Raw genomic sequence first — 13,643 nt, 5'->3', positions numbered from 1 at the left:
CCAAATCTCTGCCGGATGAGCTCCCCCCCAGCCCCCCTCTCTCAAAGTTGCACCGAAGCGTTTAGCGCCGCTTTAAGGCAAATCACATCTGCTTGCATTCATCCAATGACGAGGCCTGTTATTCAGGAGCAATGCTGTGGCAGGAGGGGCCCAGGAAGCGGTGACAGGACTCTGATGAGTCATCTCTGGTTTTCTGTCTCAACGAGCTTGCCGTCGTTCATTACCGCAGCGAGGACCCTTAACTCCGGGATCGCGGCTGATTGGAATTTGGCCGGGCGTGCACCTGAGCCAAACACCAAGACGGTGACTCATCAAGCGGCGCTGGGACAACATTGGCTTCATTGTACAGACATATCAAAATATATCTTTTCAGATCGTCATCTGAATGCCTGCTGCACACAAGCGTGCTCACCACGCAGTGATACCAGGCAGATGAAGTGATGCTTTCTTTCAAATTGCACTCATTAGAGTGCAAAGTATAGTCACACAGTAGGTGGGGACGCAGCGATAGCACTTTTTACAGAACAAGTTGAGTGAAAGCGTTCCGATACTCACCGATACCGAGTATTTAACAAGGCCATTTACACTCTTGAGAGAAGTACTTTGTTGTTCTGCTACTTCAACAACATCCTCAGCATGTTTTGCAGCTGTAACAAAATTTGCAAATGTAACAAAATTGTCATATACATGCACGTACAAGTGTTATTGTTGTTGTGGTATCGTCACGTATTTCACTCAACTCAACCCCGTCATCCGAGATCCGACACTGGTATCTGTGTCTGTGCATCTTTCGTTAAAGGGTTTCATATTAAAGAATGACCTTGCCCAATGTTTGTAATTCATCTGAATATAGCTGTGCACCCCAGGAAGAGTAGTCTTCACATTGTCAAAACTAATGGGCATCCTTATTAAATAAAGAAAAATGGATTTATGCCCTCATTTTAATTGGGACCGACTGTTATTTCCATTCATTGTCCCTGCAGAAAAATACCAAGACTCATTTGTTGGGGGTATTTGGCAGCCTCATATTCAGCTGTGCGCACACACACACACACACACACACACACATACAAACACCCAGTGTGGCTGCTCTGTGTTCCAGACGATGTGCACAGACGTGAGCATTCTGCTGGCAGCAGCAGCAGCAGCAGCAGCACTGTGAGCCTGTGTGCAGGATTACAGGCTGTTTGTGCTGGGCCAGCACTGGCCCTGCACTGGCCCAGCACTGGCCCACTGGCTCTCTGGGATTGGTGTCAACAGGTTGCCATGAGGCCTGGCAACATGTGGCAGGGAGAGGCTGCAGGGGATTACACACACGACATGGCGCTCGTTCTGTCCCTCCCAATTACTGCCGCAATTACCGTCGGCGTGTGTAATCCACGTCCTCGGCGCGCACAGCGTTGCTCCGTCCCATTGTTTCAGTTCTGCACGCTGGCGCTGTGGAGCGCCGTCTGCATTTGCAAGCGAACCCTCTGAATGTTTTGTCGTGTCTCTAGTGTTGGTGCGAGCTCCGGCTGCCCAGCGATCCCGCGTGGTCGTTGCTCGGCCTCGGGGGTGATTTGAGGCTGTAAGTGTTGTGTTGAGCAAGCAGGGAGACGAGTTGGGACTAACCTGGTTAACCATCGATGATGGTTCCATTTGGAGCTGTGAAAATCCGCAGGCGTTGTGTTGAGTGCGTCGCTACTTGCTCCACACCGTGCTGCTCTTCTCTAACCAGGCGATTTCACGTCGAAAGAGGACAGACACGAGCGTCGTCGTCGTCGTCCACGGTTCCACCGCTCAATGTTCTGCTTCAGTGACAGCTGTTCTCTTCATTACCGTCCATCCAGACACCGGCAGTTGTCAGTGAGGTCGGCCCAGAAACGACTGCCACACGCCCGTCTCGTCTCGTCTCGTGAAATATTATCGCTGCAGCGAAAACTTTCCACATTTTCCAATACATTTCCCCCTCAAGTCCAACACACAGTGTGCTCAGCAACTCTTTAACTCGTTTGATATAAAGGTAAATATCGCAGTTATGGTAGAGCAATGGAAATGGTCCGAGCTGGGTTCGCTTTGATCACATTTCTGATTGGCTGACAGTCAGCAGGGTAGCCACCTATCAACCACAGCAGCAGGACTCTTGGTGTGAAGGTGCAGCCACAGTAGAAAAGGTCTCTTGAAAATGTTGTGAGAAGTCGCAGTGTGATGTGGAATATGGTGATCAGTGAATTCAACTGCTGCCGGAAGATGTAATGAAACCACTGTATTGCAATAACAAAATGACACAAGCATCATCTCGATCTCTTCCCTCTTCTTCTTTTTTTTTTTTACCCCAGCTGGTCAAAGCAGACGGCCACCCTCCAGGGTCGGGGTCTGCTCCAGGTTTCTTCCCACTGGGGAATCTTTTTTCCTGCTCTCTCCAGATGACGAGAAGATGATCAACTTCCAGAGAGAAGATGCATAACAACATGATGGACCTGCCGAACACTATGAAGTGGTCGCTGAGCCTCTTTTCGGGTGTATCTCCCTCTGCTGGCGGCGTGGGCGCCCTCAGAGTAAAGACCAGCGCTGGGTTGTGCAAGATTTTTTTCAGGGGTTGATTTGTCTTCTTTCTTCTTCACTGGAACTCTTTAAAATGTGAAGTGGCTGTGGCTCAGTGACCTGTTCCCTCTGTCTGAGCTCTACTTCAGGAGCTCAGCGGTCGTGAGAACTCTGTGCCTGAGGGCAGGGATTGGAGGCGTTGGTCTGGAGGTGCGGTCCGACCAAGTCTTCACCTGTACTTACCTCACCTTGTGCAGCTGCCCTCTTGGCCGACGCTGCCGTGGCAAATTCATGCGTGCTTGAGATGTGCACTTACAAGCGTGTGTTGCTGGAAGGAGGCGGTTGGGAAATGGCTCCACCGAACTTTTTAAAGCGCCGTTTCTCGACAGTCATTTGTCAAAGGAGCCGCAGGAATTCCCCATCTGCTGGCTGCTGTGATGAATGGCGCCGGTCACATTGTCAACCTTAAAAAACAATTGGCAATCCTTCCTCTTCACCCCCCCCCGCCTCCACATCTTCTAACTGGGCGGAAATGGCTTCTGCTGAGTGTCCAAATCATATTTCACCGGAGTGGAAGGTTGCCGAGATTCCCCTGCACGTCCCTGTGATAAATGAAAGTGATGTGTGGCATTGTGCTGAGGCTGTTTGTGCGAGGGTTTGCTCAGCGACACCCACGCTGGGGTGAGGCGGGTCAGCGGCCACGAATGTGAAGAGTCAGGCAGGAACCGTGCACTCTCCGTCACTCTGTGTCACAACCCCGCAAGTCAAACTGAGATGAATGAGAGCTCGAGAGCTTGGTTGGAAAAACACAACTGGCTGTGGGGTCACATCAGGATGTGTGCGTCTTTGGAACCTCAAATTCATCACGTTGTGGAGGTTCACCACCGGCCTCGTTGAAAAGAGTGGAGAGATCTTCAAGAAAGGCTGCTTCCCACAGAGTATGAAGGGCGAGCCGGTCGCTGTTCAGACAGTTAGAGTCTCCTGCACAGGGCCAGTGTTGAAGGGAACGCACTCCTCCTGTTCTTTGGTAGCAGCTCTTAAGAAAACAACAGCACACTAGCGAGCGTTCACGTCCAAAATTCACATCACACAGATCTTCACACATCACACTTCCGGCTTCAACGTCCCCACAAGTCGCGTTTTAATCAGAATGAGAATTGATATGACGCAGAGAGTTGACTGCTCTTTGTGTTGCCTGTAAGGATCAGTATTGGCAGGCCAACGGAAGGGCAAACTGCTGCTGCTGCATGGACTTGAAAGCAGTTCTTGGCAACATGGACCAAACGCTCCGTATTTCTCTTTGAAGAAGCAGCTACTGTATCTGATGGTGCCCAGAACTATTTCAGTTGCTGTTGCATTCAATTCCACGGAACCACTGCGCGTTTACAGCAGACTGTAATCTACGGGCTCCTCCACGGAGCTCTGTGATGCAAAGGAAAGCACAGAACAAAATGTGATGACGTGTGAACGGTCTGCTTCTTCCCTGTCATCAGACTGCAAGGCCTCGTTCTGCTTCTGCTACTATTTTGGTTGTGAATACACACTTGTGGTTTTTGCAACCTGCAGATATGAAGTGTCTCGGCTCTCTACGCCTCAGTACATGAACAGTACACTGACTTCAGGAGTTGTCCAGTACTTGTGGCTCACAGACTCTGATAAGATCTCATCACTTCCTTCAACCCCTCAGTGGGCTGAACTCTCTCACCTCTCACGCGTGTTGTCAAATAACACTGAGCTATATTAGTTCCCTCTGTGTTGAAGTCCATCTCGGTGGGAGTGCACCCTTGTTGGAACTTCCCTGTTCCTTCGAGGGTGTCGGCAGAGTTCAGGCCGCTCCTCGCTGTGCTTATGCAACGGCGTGTTTTGAAGAAAATCAAGTATTTGTGCCTCACCCGAAGCAACGTGCCATCTGAAAAAGATAATTACAGAGGGGTGAAACACGCATTGCAGTTTTGGGAGCGTGCCTCTGGAAGCCAGGAATAATCCCCAATCAGACGGTGAAATCAAGTGTGTCACCCCAGGCTGCCACTCCCAATCCCTCCTCCAGTGGAGCTTCACGGCTCGGCGTGGTGGAAGCGGAACTCAGGAGCGGCAGGGCAGGGCAGGGCAGCGGAGGAGAAACGGCCTCTGTTGCACATGCCAACACCAACAGGCCGCGGTGGCTGGAGGCAGACAGAGGTGCTGCCTGTTGGTCAGTAGCGTCAGTGTGTTGCTCCACACCAGGGAGGAGGAAGACTGAGGGGAAGAAGACGGACAGACTGACTGGGTGGTGCCTGCCAGCCACAGTAGCCAGGACTGGATCTGCGTGTGTGTGTGTGTGTGTGTGTGTGTGTGTGTGTGTGTGTGTGTGTGTTTTACTGGGGGAGCCATCAGAGTGACAAGCTTCAGCCGTCACTGACTGCTGCTGCTGCTGCTGCTGCTGCTGGGACGTCTGTCAGAGTGAACACTTTACCAGCTCCAGTTCAAATGGCTGCTGGCTGGAGGCAGTCCTGGAATTAGCTGAACAAAAAGGTAAGACTGTGTCTGTCTGCCTTTATATAGTCCAGTTGGGTGGCCTCACATTTTGACTGGTGGGGTGACAGAGGGGGGGGTAGCGGAGCAGCAGCAGATGGATGGAGTGTTGGGGTGAACAATCTATCATGGGATCTGGAGAAAACATGTCGCTTTAATGTCAATGGGAAATGAATGAACGCAAAGTCACAACTAAGTCAGTGTCTTTGAAGCCCCACCAGGGTGTTCAGCACTTAGAACCATCCAGAACCACCCAGAACCACCCGGGTGTTCAGCTCTTTATTGAAATGCAGAAGAACTGGATGAAAAACAGCTGTTTGATGACCTACTCAGAATTGATATCATTTCTTCAAGTTGGGTGGGCCGGATTGGAAAGCCTCAGGGCCGCATATGGCCCCCGGGCCATAGTTTGCCCATGCCTGATACGGACGTTCCCTCTACCTTCTAGCTTGTTCAGTGGAGCAGGCAGCTCTCCAGTGTTCTTCACTGTGTTCTCACCTTGTTGGGTGACTCGTGGTAATTCTCTGTCACTGAGATCATTGTCTCCCCTTTGCCTCCTTACTATTTACTGCCTCTGGCATCTCAGTGGGCAGGGAGGGGTCCACGCCGTCCCTGTGTCATTGAGATTGATGCCCTCCATCTGTTTCTCAGTCCTGCGCCTCGGAGATGATGTACGACTGGGTTTCTCTTCCCTCTCCTGCTCTGGCTGGAGCAGACAGACCCGCCGTGTGCCACGACCCCTCGGCGGCTGTCCCAGACTGCATCATTTTGCCCAGGCAGACAGAGAGGAGTTGGGGGGTACCGCCCCATCAGTCACCCTGGCAGCACCGCTGCCCACTTTGTGGCTCCAGCGTGTCAGAGAGGGTCCCAGAGGGAAGGAAGTGTCAAAGAAATGTATTCTCTTCCTCCAGTGCTGCTCACGAGCCGCGCTTCCTGTCGGCTGGCTCTGCTGTGGTTATGCAAGCTGACATGAACAGCTTAATGTTTTCAATGCTGGCTTTTATTAACGTTCACCGGCTGAATTTCCCTTGTCGAAGGGAAAATGGAAAGAAAGAGGGACGCAGAAGTTTCTGCAGAAGCATGCGGAATATTCAGGGGAATGAAGATCTGGCAGCGGCGCTCCGGTGCCGTATGTTCCAAACTGCTTGGTGGTGCCAGCAACAAACCTCATCACAGAGCCTTGGAGCCTTCAATAAAAACAAAACAAAAAAAAAACGTGGTCAGAACCTGAATAGAGTAACGAGCAAGCCATGCAGAGGTTCTGTTGGAAGCCGTTATTCGGTTTGATTCTTTTTAAATTCTACTAAGTCGCCGCGCATGTTGTGTAAAGGGTGAGGGAGGAGTGGCGCCGAGGCACTGCGGCTCACAGTCAGTTACACGTGTGTTTGATAGGAGGCCTGCGCTCATTTCATTCATTCCATTGGTTCCTCCCACGCTCCAAAAACATGCATGTAAGCTGAATTGAAAACTCTAAATTGGTGTGTGTGTGTGTGTGTGTGTGTGTGTGTGTGTGTGTGTGTGTGTGAATTGATGACTTACCCAGCTGGTGGAGGCTCCAGCAGACCCTCGTGAGCACTGAGCTCAGGGAGAGGCCGGTATGGAAAATGAATGGATGGATATTTATTCTGAGGCTCTTAAAGACTGGCCCAGTGCAGAGGATGGGATGTTTGTGGTGACAGTGCAGCAGCAGGGCTTCAGCCAGCGTCCAGCCGCCTCAGTGCGGCTTCCCTTCCCGGAATAGGGGGAAGCGTTTCTGAACACTGCTGCATCTCACGGCAGCAGTGCGTGAGGTCCACGTCACTGCAAGGCTCCTCGGCGGTGTTGAACTCGCTCGCAGGCTCAGACATGTCGGAATGTTCTGTGAAGCTTTCAGAAGCAAAGGCGTGTCTCCGCTGCACGGTGCGGTGAGGAAGTTCTTTGGGATTTTTTGTCTGAAAGCGTGAGTTCGCTGGAATTCAGCTGTGCCCGAACCCTGAGTGGCAGGACTGAGTGTTGAAATGTGTGTGTGTGTGTGCTGCAGTAATCAGCGCAGTATCTGCAGGGGACATCTAGGAATCCTCTGTGGAAGGATCAGATAGCGTCGTGTGACGGCTCACCTTGTGGTGCCAAAGCTTCAGACATGACAACAACAAAGCCTGGCGGTTTGGAGATAACGGCTCAACACTGGACTGTGCCACAAACACAAAGTTCAGGATTTTTGTGGGTTTCCATTGATCGAGTCAGCAGCACAGCGAGAGATTCCACTTTTTTTTTTTTTTTTTTTGCTTTGATAAGATTTAATCTGCCTGGATTACTGGAAAGATTTATCATTTTTGGCAGGCTCAGTGACTTTGGCCCAGTTATATTAGCAAAAACACAAGTGGCATCTTATTGTAGGTCAACCTCGGAACTGCGCTGCTGTTTTTCCACCTCGTAGTGTTGTTGAAGAGAAACTCTTGCTGGATCTTCTCTCTTTTCAAAACCGGAGTTGAACGAGATTGGAATGACTGACTGCTAATTGAAAGTGAACCTTGTGACTGCACCAATCAACCACTCAGAAACGTGTTGCAAATCCGCTGCTTGTGCAAAAACCAGATCTCAGCTGTACTGAAGGACTTAATTTACTGATCAATGTTTCATACTGGACCATTATTTTTTCTTTTCTTTTTCTTTTTTTTTTTACCTTGTAGTAGTAACACATATATATACATATGTGCTTGGGAATAGGTGTGTGTTAGCATGTCTGTGAGGACCTGCTACCCCACTGCAGCAAATGCACTCAATGCAGCAATACAACAGGATTGTGTTTGTGTTATTTTTTATCCCATTTACCACGTGGTTTTTGTTTGTTTTGACAATGTTTTTATGTTGAATGACTGACACCCGTCAAGGAACACACTTTCCATTTTGTTGTTACAATGTACAATGATAATAATAAAAATTCTGTTCTGTTCTATTCATACACCGATACAAAACCTTTCAGCCACATTTGAGAGGTTTATCCAAGTTGAGCAGTTTTTTTATGGCCATATTTAGTTTTTTCTCAATTCTAGTGGCGATGGAAACGCAGCTTATGCTGACTAAAAGCGACGGAGGAAAAACTATGAAAAACAGTGCCCAGGCGGTCACAAGTAGAAGAAGCCGTTCACTCCTGGCCACCTTTCCGTGCGCGTTGTTTACGTCCCTCCGCGGTTGTGTCATGTGGCGGTGTGGATTTGGCAGCGGAGCCTGCTGGTGGCAGCTCAGGAGCAGGACGGAGGAAGAGTTGCAGCAGGAGGATTAAGAGAGAGATAAGCTGAATAACTGCGCCGTGGTCAGAGGGGCTGCCACCACGCAGCCAGCGCACACCCAGCAGATTCAGAGCCATCTGCTCGTCCTGCGTCGCGTTTTCCCCACGACCGGGCGGCTTCCTGCTCTGCGGCCATTAGTCCACCAGCAACCCTCGGCCGGGTCGCTCCACGCCGGGCGCAGTCATGAGCACAGCGGCGCGCAAGCAGCTGCAGGATGGCCAGGATAATCCTCCCTGGCTCTCTCTGGAGAGCGTTGAGGCCGAGTGGGCAGGGCTTCCTCCTGCCTCTGAAGGCCACACGTGGGTGGGTTCTGAGCTCAGGGATTACACAGTTGAAGTTTGGCCAAACGGCTTTGCAGTGGGCAGCCGCAGACCCGGCCGGGTCCAGCTCCAGCACCGCCAGCCGGCTCTTCGGCTGCGGCTGGTGCAGCTGCAGGCCACTCGCTGGCTGCCTGGCTGCCTTGTGTCAAACACAGACCTTCCAGACCCAGGAGATGAGGCTGAGCGTGCCGTGTGTACATGATGTACACGCTTTACACACACGACAGCTGACTGCCGTGTTCCAGGCTCTGCTACTTTGATGCTGATGAAAAACAGCATTTACAAGAGCAACACAAGTTGTTGTTGTTGTTGTCGTCGTCGTCGTTTAAACTGCGGCCCCGTGTGTGGAAAGAAGTCAAATACAGCCTGGTTTTTATTTCAAGCTACAACAAACTTGGACAAGCTTTGGAGAAGACTTGACACGGATGTTGTTTCTAATTGGCAAATCCGATCATCGAGATAAACACACTCACACTTCATGTATTTAAAACGTGTGTTGGCTGCAGAATTTGCTTGAGCTTTGCTTTGGTTAACGCTCCAGTTTGTTGCTTGCTGTCTAGAATCATCAGAAACCAATGAGTCACAATATTAGCGATGCACCGATACCAGTATCGGGTATCAGTACCGATACCGGGGTCGAGTACTCTACTCGTAAAATCTGTGCCGGGACTACAACGCCGATACAGTGTACCTTGTAGTTGTATGTATAGGTACTACCCAGGAAATGAGAATATCCTGTATTTCTGCAATTCAACTTAAAAGGTGAATGTGACATATTATATAAAGGAATAATATGCAAATCAATATATTTCAAGTTTTTATTTCTTTGGATTTTGCTGATCAGGTCTTGCAGCTTTAAAAAAAAAATCAAATTCAAAAAGAAAATTAGAATGTTACATAAAGTCAAATCTTGTGAAAATCTGAATCAGCAAAGTCACAACAAGGAAGTGCTTGAGATGTAGATGAGATGTACAATCATGTGTAATGGCTCAATAAAATGTATTGCTTTCATCTTTTATGTTAAATTGCCAAAATAAAACAATTTTTACTTGATACTCAAATTTTTCGGGTAGTACCTGTATATGAAAATGGAAACATGCTGAGTAGTAATGTAATGGCCTTATCATGAAGTACTTGGTATCACTGAGTACTGAAATACAAGTACTCAATCTACTGTCTACTATGTCCATAATATTATCCCTTTTTCACACTTTGTCACACCACCAAAATAGAAATAAAAGATAACAGTACTCATCCTACCCTGAAGAGTTCTATCCTACAGTGGGAGGCATCGTTGCCATTGTGGTATCAGTCACTACTTACAAGTACTTAGGAAGTCATATCATGATATATCTCATATCTACTTTTTACTCTGAGCTTCTGCATTTAAAGTTCCTGCTGCTGCTGCTGCTGCTGCTGCTGCTGCTGCTGCTGCTGCTGCTGCTGCTGCTGCTGCTGCTGCTGCTGCTGAGGAGTGTGTGTGGCGCTCCTGAGCAGGCAGCCAGTGTTTCTGCTCAGGCTGCCGCTGTTTCCAGCCTCAGCAGCGCCAGCCATCATTGCGGGGAGGCTGCCGGACACGCAGACACATTTGTCTCTCGCTACGCCGCTCTCGCAGGCCGCCCAATTTACTTACCAAGCGGAGCAGAAAATGCAGTGTCTGTCAATGATGCTATTTTGGTCCGCGCTAGATGAGAACCAGTGCATTCAATATGTGAAATGGATCGCCACGGTGGGAGGGGCACACATTGTCGCTGGGAATGAGGGAGGACAGCAGCGGTAGGAGCGGCTGGAAGGTTACAGGGCCGAGCAGGCAGACAGACAGACAGGCAGTCAGGCAGGCAGGCAGGCAGGCAGACAGCCTTCACTGCTGCCTGTAGTGGGAGCAGCCAGGTCCAGGGACACTCTGTCTGTCTGCCTGTCTGTCTGTCTGTCTGTCTGTCTGACTCCAACCCACTGAGGGGCTGCGGCTGACGTAGGGAGCGACTCAAGGACGACACTTCCTGCTGTTTCCCATTTGGAGTCTAGACAGAGTGTGACAGGTGTGTCTGTAACACAAGCCCTTGTGAAGGAGCACAGGCAGTGTTGAGCCTGAAAAGTGTGTGAGAGCAGGAAGCAGCTGGGCATTGGCGGATTCCTCATGGAGCAGTGTGTTTCACTTCGTGGGATCTGCTGGTTTTTAAATGAAACTTCTTTCTGCTAAATGCCTTTTATGATATTGCTTTCCGTCTCCACTCGCACTCCTTCAGCTCCAGTGCCGTTTGCTGTCTCTCTCTTGAGGAGGATAGTTAAGCTGTTTGTGACTGACTGGTCCTCTAGTGTGTTTCCATAAAACCTTTTTTTTTGTTTGTTTTTTTTTTGTTTTTTTTATATATATATGCATTCACAACAAATTTGATTCAGAAGTCTTATGGAGACAGCAATATATCACAACAACTTTGTCTCATTGCCAATAAATCTTTATCTTTATGTCAATGTGCTCGACATCTTGTCGAAATTCAATTCTTAATTGCCTTCAGTGAGTCCTGAGCTGGTGTCGTGAGCTCCTCTACTTCTACTCCTCAATGAATCCTGCCACTTCCTCAAGTGTTTGCTCAACACTGCAGTCTGGCAGCTCAGCATCACTGCAGTGATCAGAGAGAGAAGAAGAAGAAGAAGAAGAAGATCTCCAGGTCCTGATCAAAGGCAGCTGCTTCACACCATCCCGACTGCATGGTGTTTACTGCTGCCGCTGACTGCCAGCTCTGCAGACCCTGGTCATGCTACGGGCTGATTGTGGGTTAAATGCCGAGGTCCGGCGTATCCACTTTAACTTCGAGCTATTTCTGGTGCCAGCGTCACTTGGGTCCAGTTCAAGTCTTTCATGAACTCAGGTTACCAGAAATCCAGAGCAGCACTTGCAGTCAGACTTGTGGATGGTTCACCTCCCACCGCTCCCTCGGACCCTCGCTCCTCGACTTCATTCATCTCAAATATTATTTCTCTGTGCATTAAGTGAGTATGAATTGTTTTCCCTCTGCTTGGTGAGGCAGAGCCAGCGTGTGAGGCAGGATGGCGTTGCAACTTCTTTAGATACAGCGTTCGAGCATCTAAATGGTTTTAGGTATGTAGGAAGCCATGAAGTCGTGGACGTGCACGACTTGCTGAAGTTCAAATTGAGCCTCAGAAAGGAGAAGAAAGGGGAGTGAAGTGCTTGGTGGTACCAGGTGATTTATTTACCAAACTGCTGATCTGCTGCAGATTCCACGCAGAACCTTCTCTGCAACTTTATAGAATGATTTGAATGGAGAGATATCCAGTTTGTGGCAGTTGCGTGGAGAAAAATGCCTCGTTGATGTGTGTGTGTGTGGGGGGGGGGGGGGGGGGGGGGGGTCAGAGGTCAGAATGAGCAGAGCCAATTGCAGACCGCAGAAATGCAGTAGAAGAACCACGAGCTACATCCAAAGGTCTGCCAAATAGTACAACAACGCCAAAGTGCACCATTCAATCTTGAAGCAGTGTAGATACTCACAATATCTCCACCAATGAGAAGCGCGTCAGTCGGTCCCCAGTGCTAACATGGTGTAGGTAAACAGAGCTACAGCTGAGTCATGGTGTGTGATCCCTCAGCGCTGCTGCATGCTCCTCTTGGCTTGATGCTATCTTTGTCCCTCTTGATACACACCCATTGTTTGAGTAATGATGTCATTATACAGAAGCGGATCGGCCCCTCACTGTGCACTCTTTGGGCTGAGGCAGGGGAATAGGAGTTGGTGGTGGTGGTGGGGGGGGGGAATCACATTCAACATCAGAACAAATCTGGGAGGGGCTGAGAAACCAAACCAAGCCTTCCCTGTTAACTGCTGTTTGTTTGGAGAATGGCCTGGTGTGTGTGTGTGTGTGTGTGTGTGTGTGTGTGTGTGTGTGTGTGTGTAACAGTATCACTCCATGCTCTCTTCTTTTGGAGGAGGTTGTTTAATACTGGGAATATGACTGAGACTACGTGCACCTCACCAACTTAGACTTAAGTTTGTGATCCAAGCTTTGGCCCGGTCGTGTCCCTCCAACCACTGCAGCCTCAGTCTTCTACCCAGGAGTTATTCCGCGAGTTGAAATCACGCCTCCAGGGCTTATTTTCAATCCCCCTTTTATTTTTTTGCTTCTTACTTTTTGCCCCTTCCTGTTTAAGACGCTGCTGATCAGTGGGGGCACCAGTGGCCCTGCAGCCACACGACCCAGTTTCCCCTGGAGCAATTCCCTCCTCCTTCCTGTGTACGCCTCTTCCCAGTGAGCCTCTGAAGGAAGGCCAAAGCCAAAGAGGTGTCCAAGAGGGGAGCAGCGGGACTGAGCGGTGAGGGATGAAGTGTTGAAGCCATGGATTGATGGTCGGGGGTCGGAGCTTCTCTGGTGGATCTGGTGTAGGCACTCGGAGGGCAACATGTGGTGTCTGCAGTGTGCCTCAGACAGGAGTCAGTCCCTGCTGGAGCTGGAATCAGACGGCTGGTAAGCCTCTTGTGCAGTGAGTGCCTGCTGCTTTAAATAGTTGCTTGACATGTGCTTGCCCCTTCAGTTGGCTCCCAGCGTGTCTCGTGATGCCGTTGGAGCAAATACCAGCTCGTTTGACAACCCGCTGCCTGGCTGTTGGACGACTGTAGTGACTGTTGTTTGTTTGTGAATTGACGTCAAATTGATTTTGACGCACTTGGGTATGGTTGAGGTTTAGGTAACTTTTCTGTATCCTTCCATAGCCCATAACCCATGTCTTGAAGATTAGCAGTGGTGCTATTCACTGCATTAAAATCAGAGCAGTAAAGCAAATGCAGATTTAAAGCTAATTTTGAAACAGAAGTTAAACAAATGGAAAGGTGGGTAGAGTAAATAAGACTACAAATAATGCAACAATTGTTGGTCTGTATTCATATATATACATAAATATCTGTATATATACTGTACATATATACACATACATGTACGGCATCACTGAAGATCTACTGTTTTAAACAGTATAAGTGCATTTCGATTAAAAACATATTTTTGGCCGTCG

The 13,643-nt window shown here is 49.3% G+C and overlaps 1 protein-coding gene across 8 annotated transcripts in view; it reads left to right on the top strand.

The window, feature by feature from the left end:
• Positions 1-13,643, top strand: part of iqsec1b (IQ motif and Sec7 domain ArfGEF 1b) — a 125,790-nt gene that overhangs the window by 92,471 nt on the left and 19,676 nt on the right. The window contains exon 1 of one of the 8 annotated variants that reach the window (XM_076013204.1): positions 12,892-13,118. The exons of 6 other annotated variants lie outside the window; for them this stretch is intronic. In XM_076013204.1, the coding sequence (XP_075869319.1) occupies positions 12,982-13,118 (137 nt within the window). In that variant the 5' untranslated portion in view covers positions 12,892-12,981. Of the gene's footprint in view, positions 1-12,891; positions 13,119-13,643 lie in introns of those variants that run through there. One more of the 8 variants, XM_076013207.1, reaches the window with a different exon arrangement.

The sequence above is a fragment of the Nelusetta ayraudi genome, unplaced genomic scaffold (assembly GCF_046127955.1).
Source record: "Nelusetta ayraudi isolate G7.1 ecotype Tasmania unplaced genomic scaffold, CSIRO-AGI_Nayr_v1 ptg000146l, whole genome shotgun sequence".
In the NCBI taxonomy this organism is placed as follows: Eukaryota; Metazoa; Chordata; class Actinopteri; order Tetraodontiformes; family Monacanthidae; genus Nelusetta; species Nelusetta ayraudi.
The sequence above is the reverse complement of the archived record's forward strand: the minus strand, read 5'-3'. Positions and strand labels throughout refer to the sequence as shown.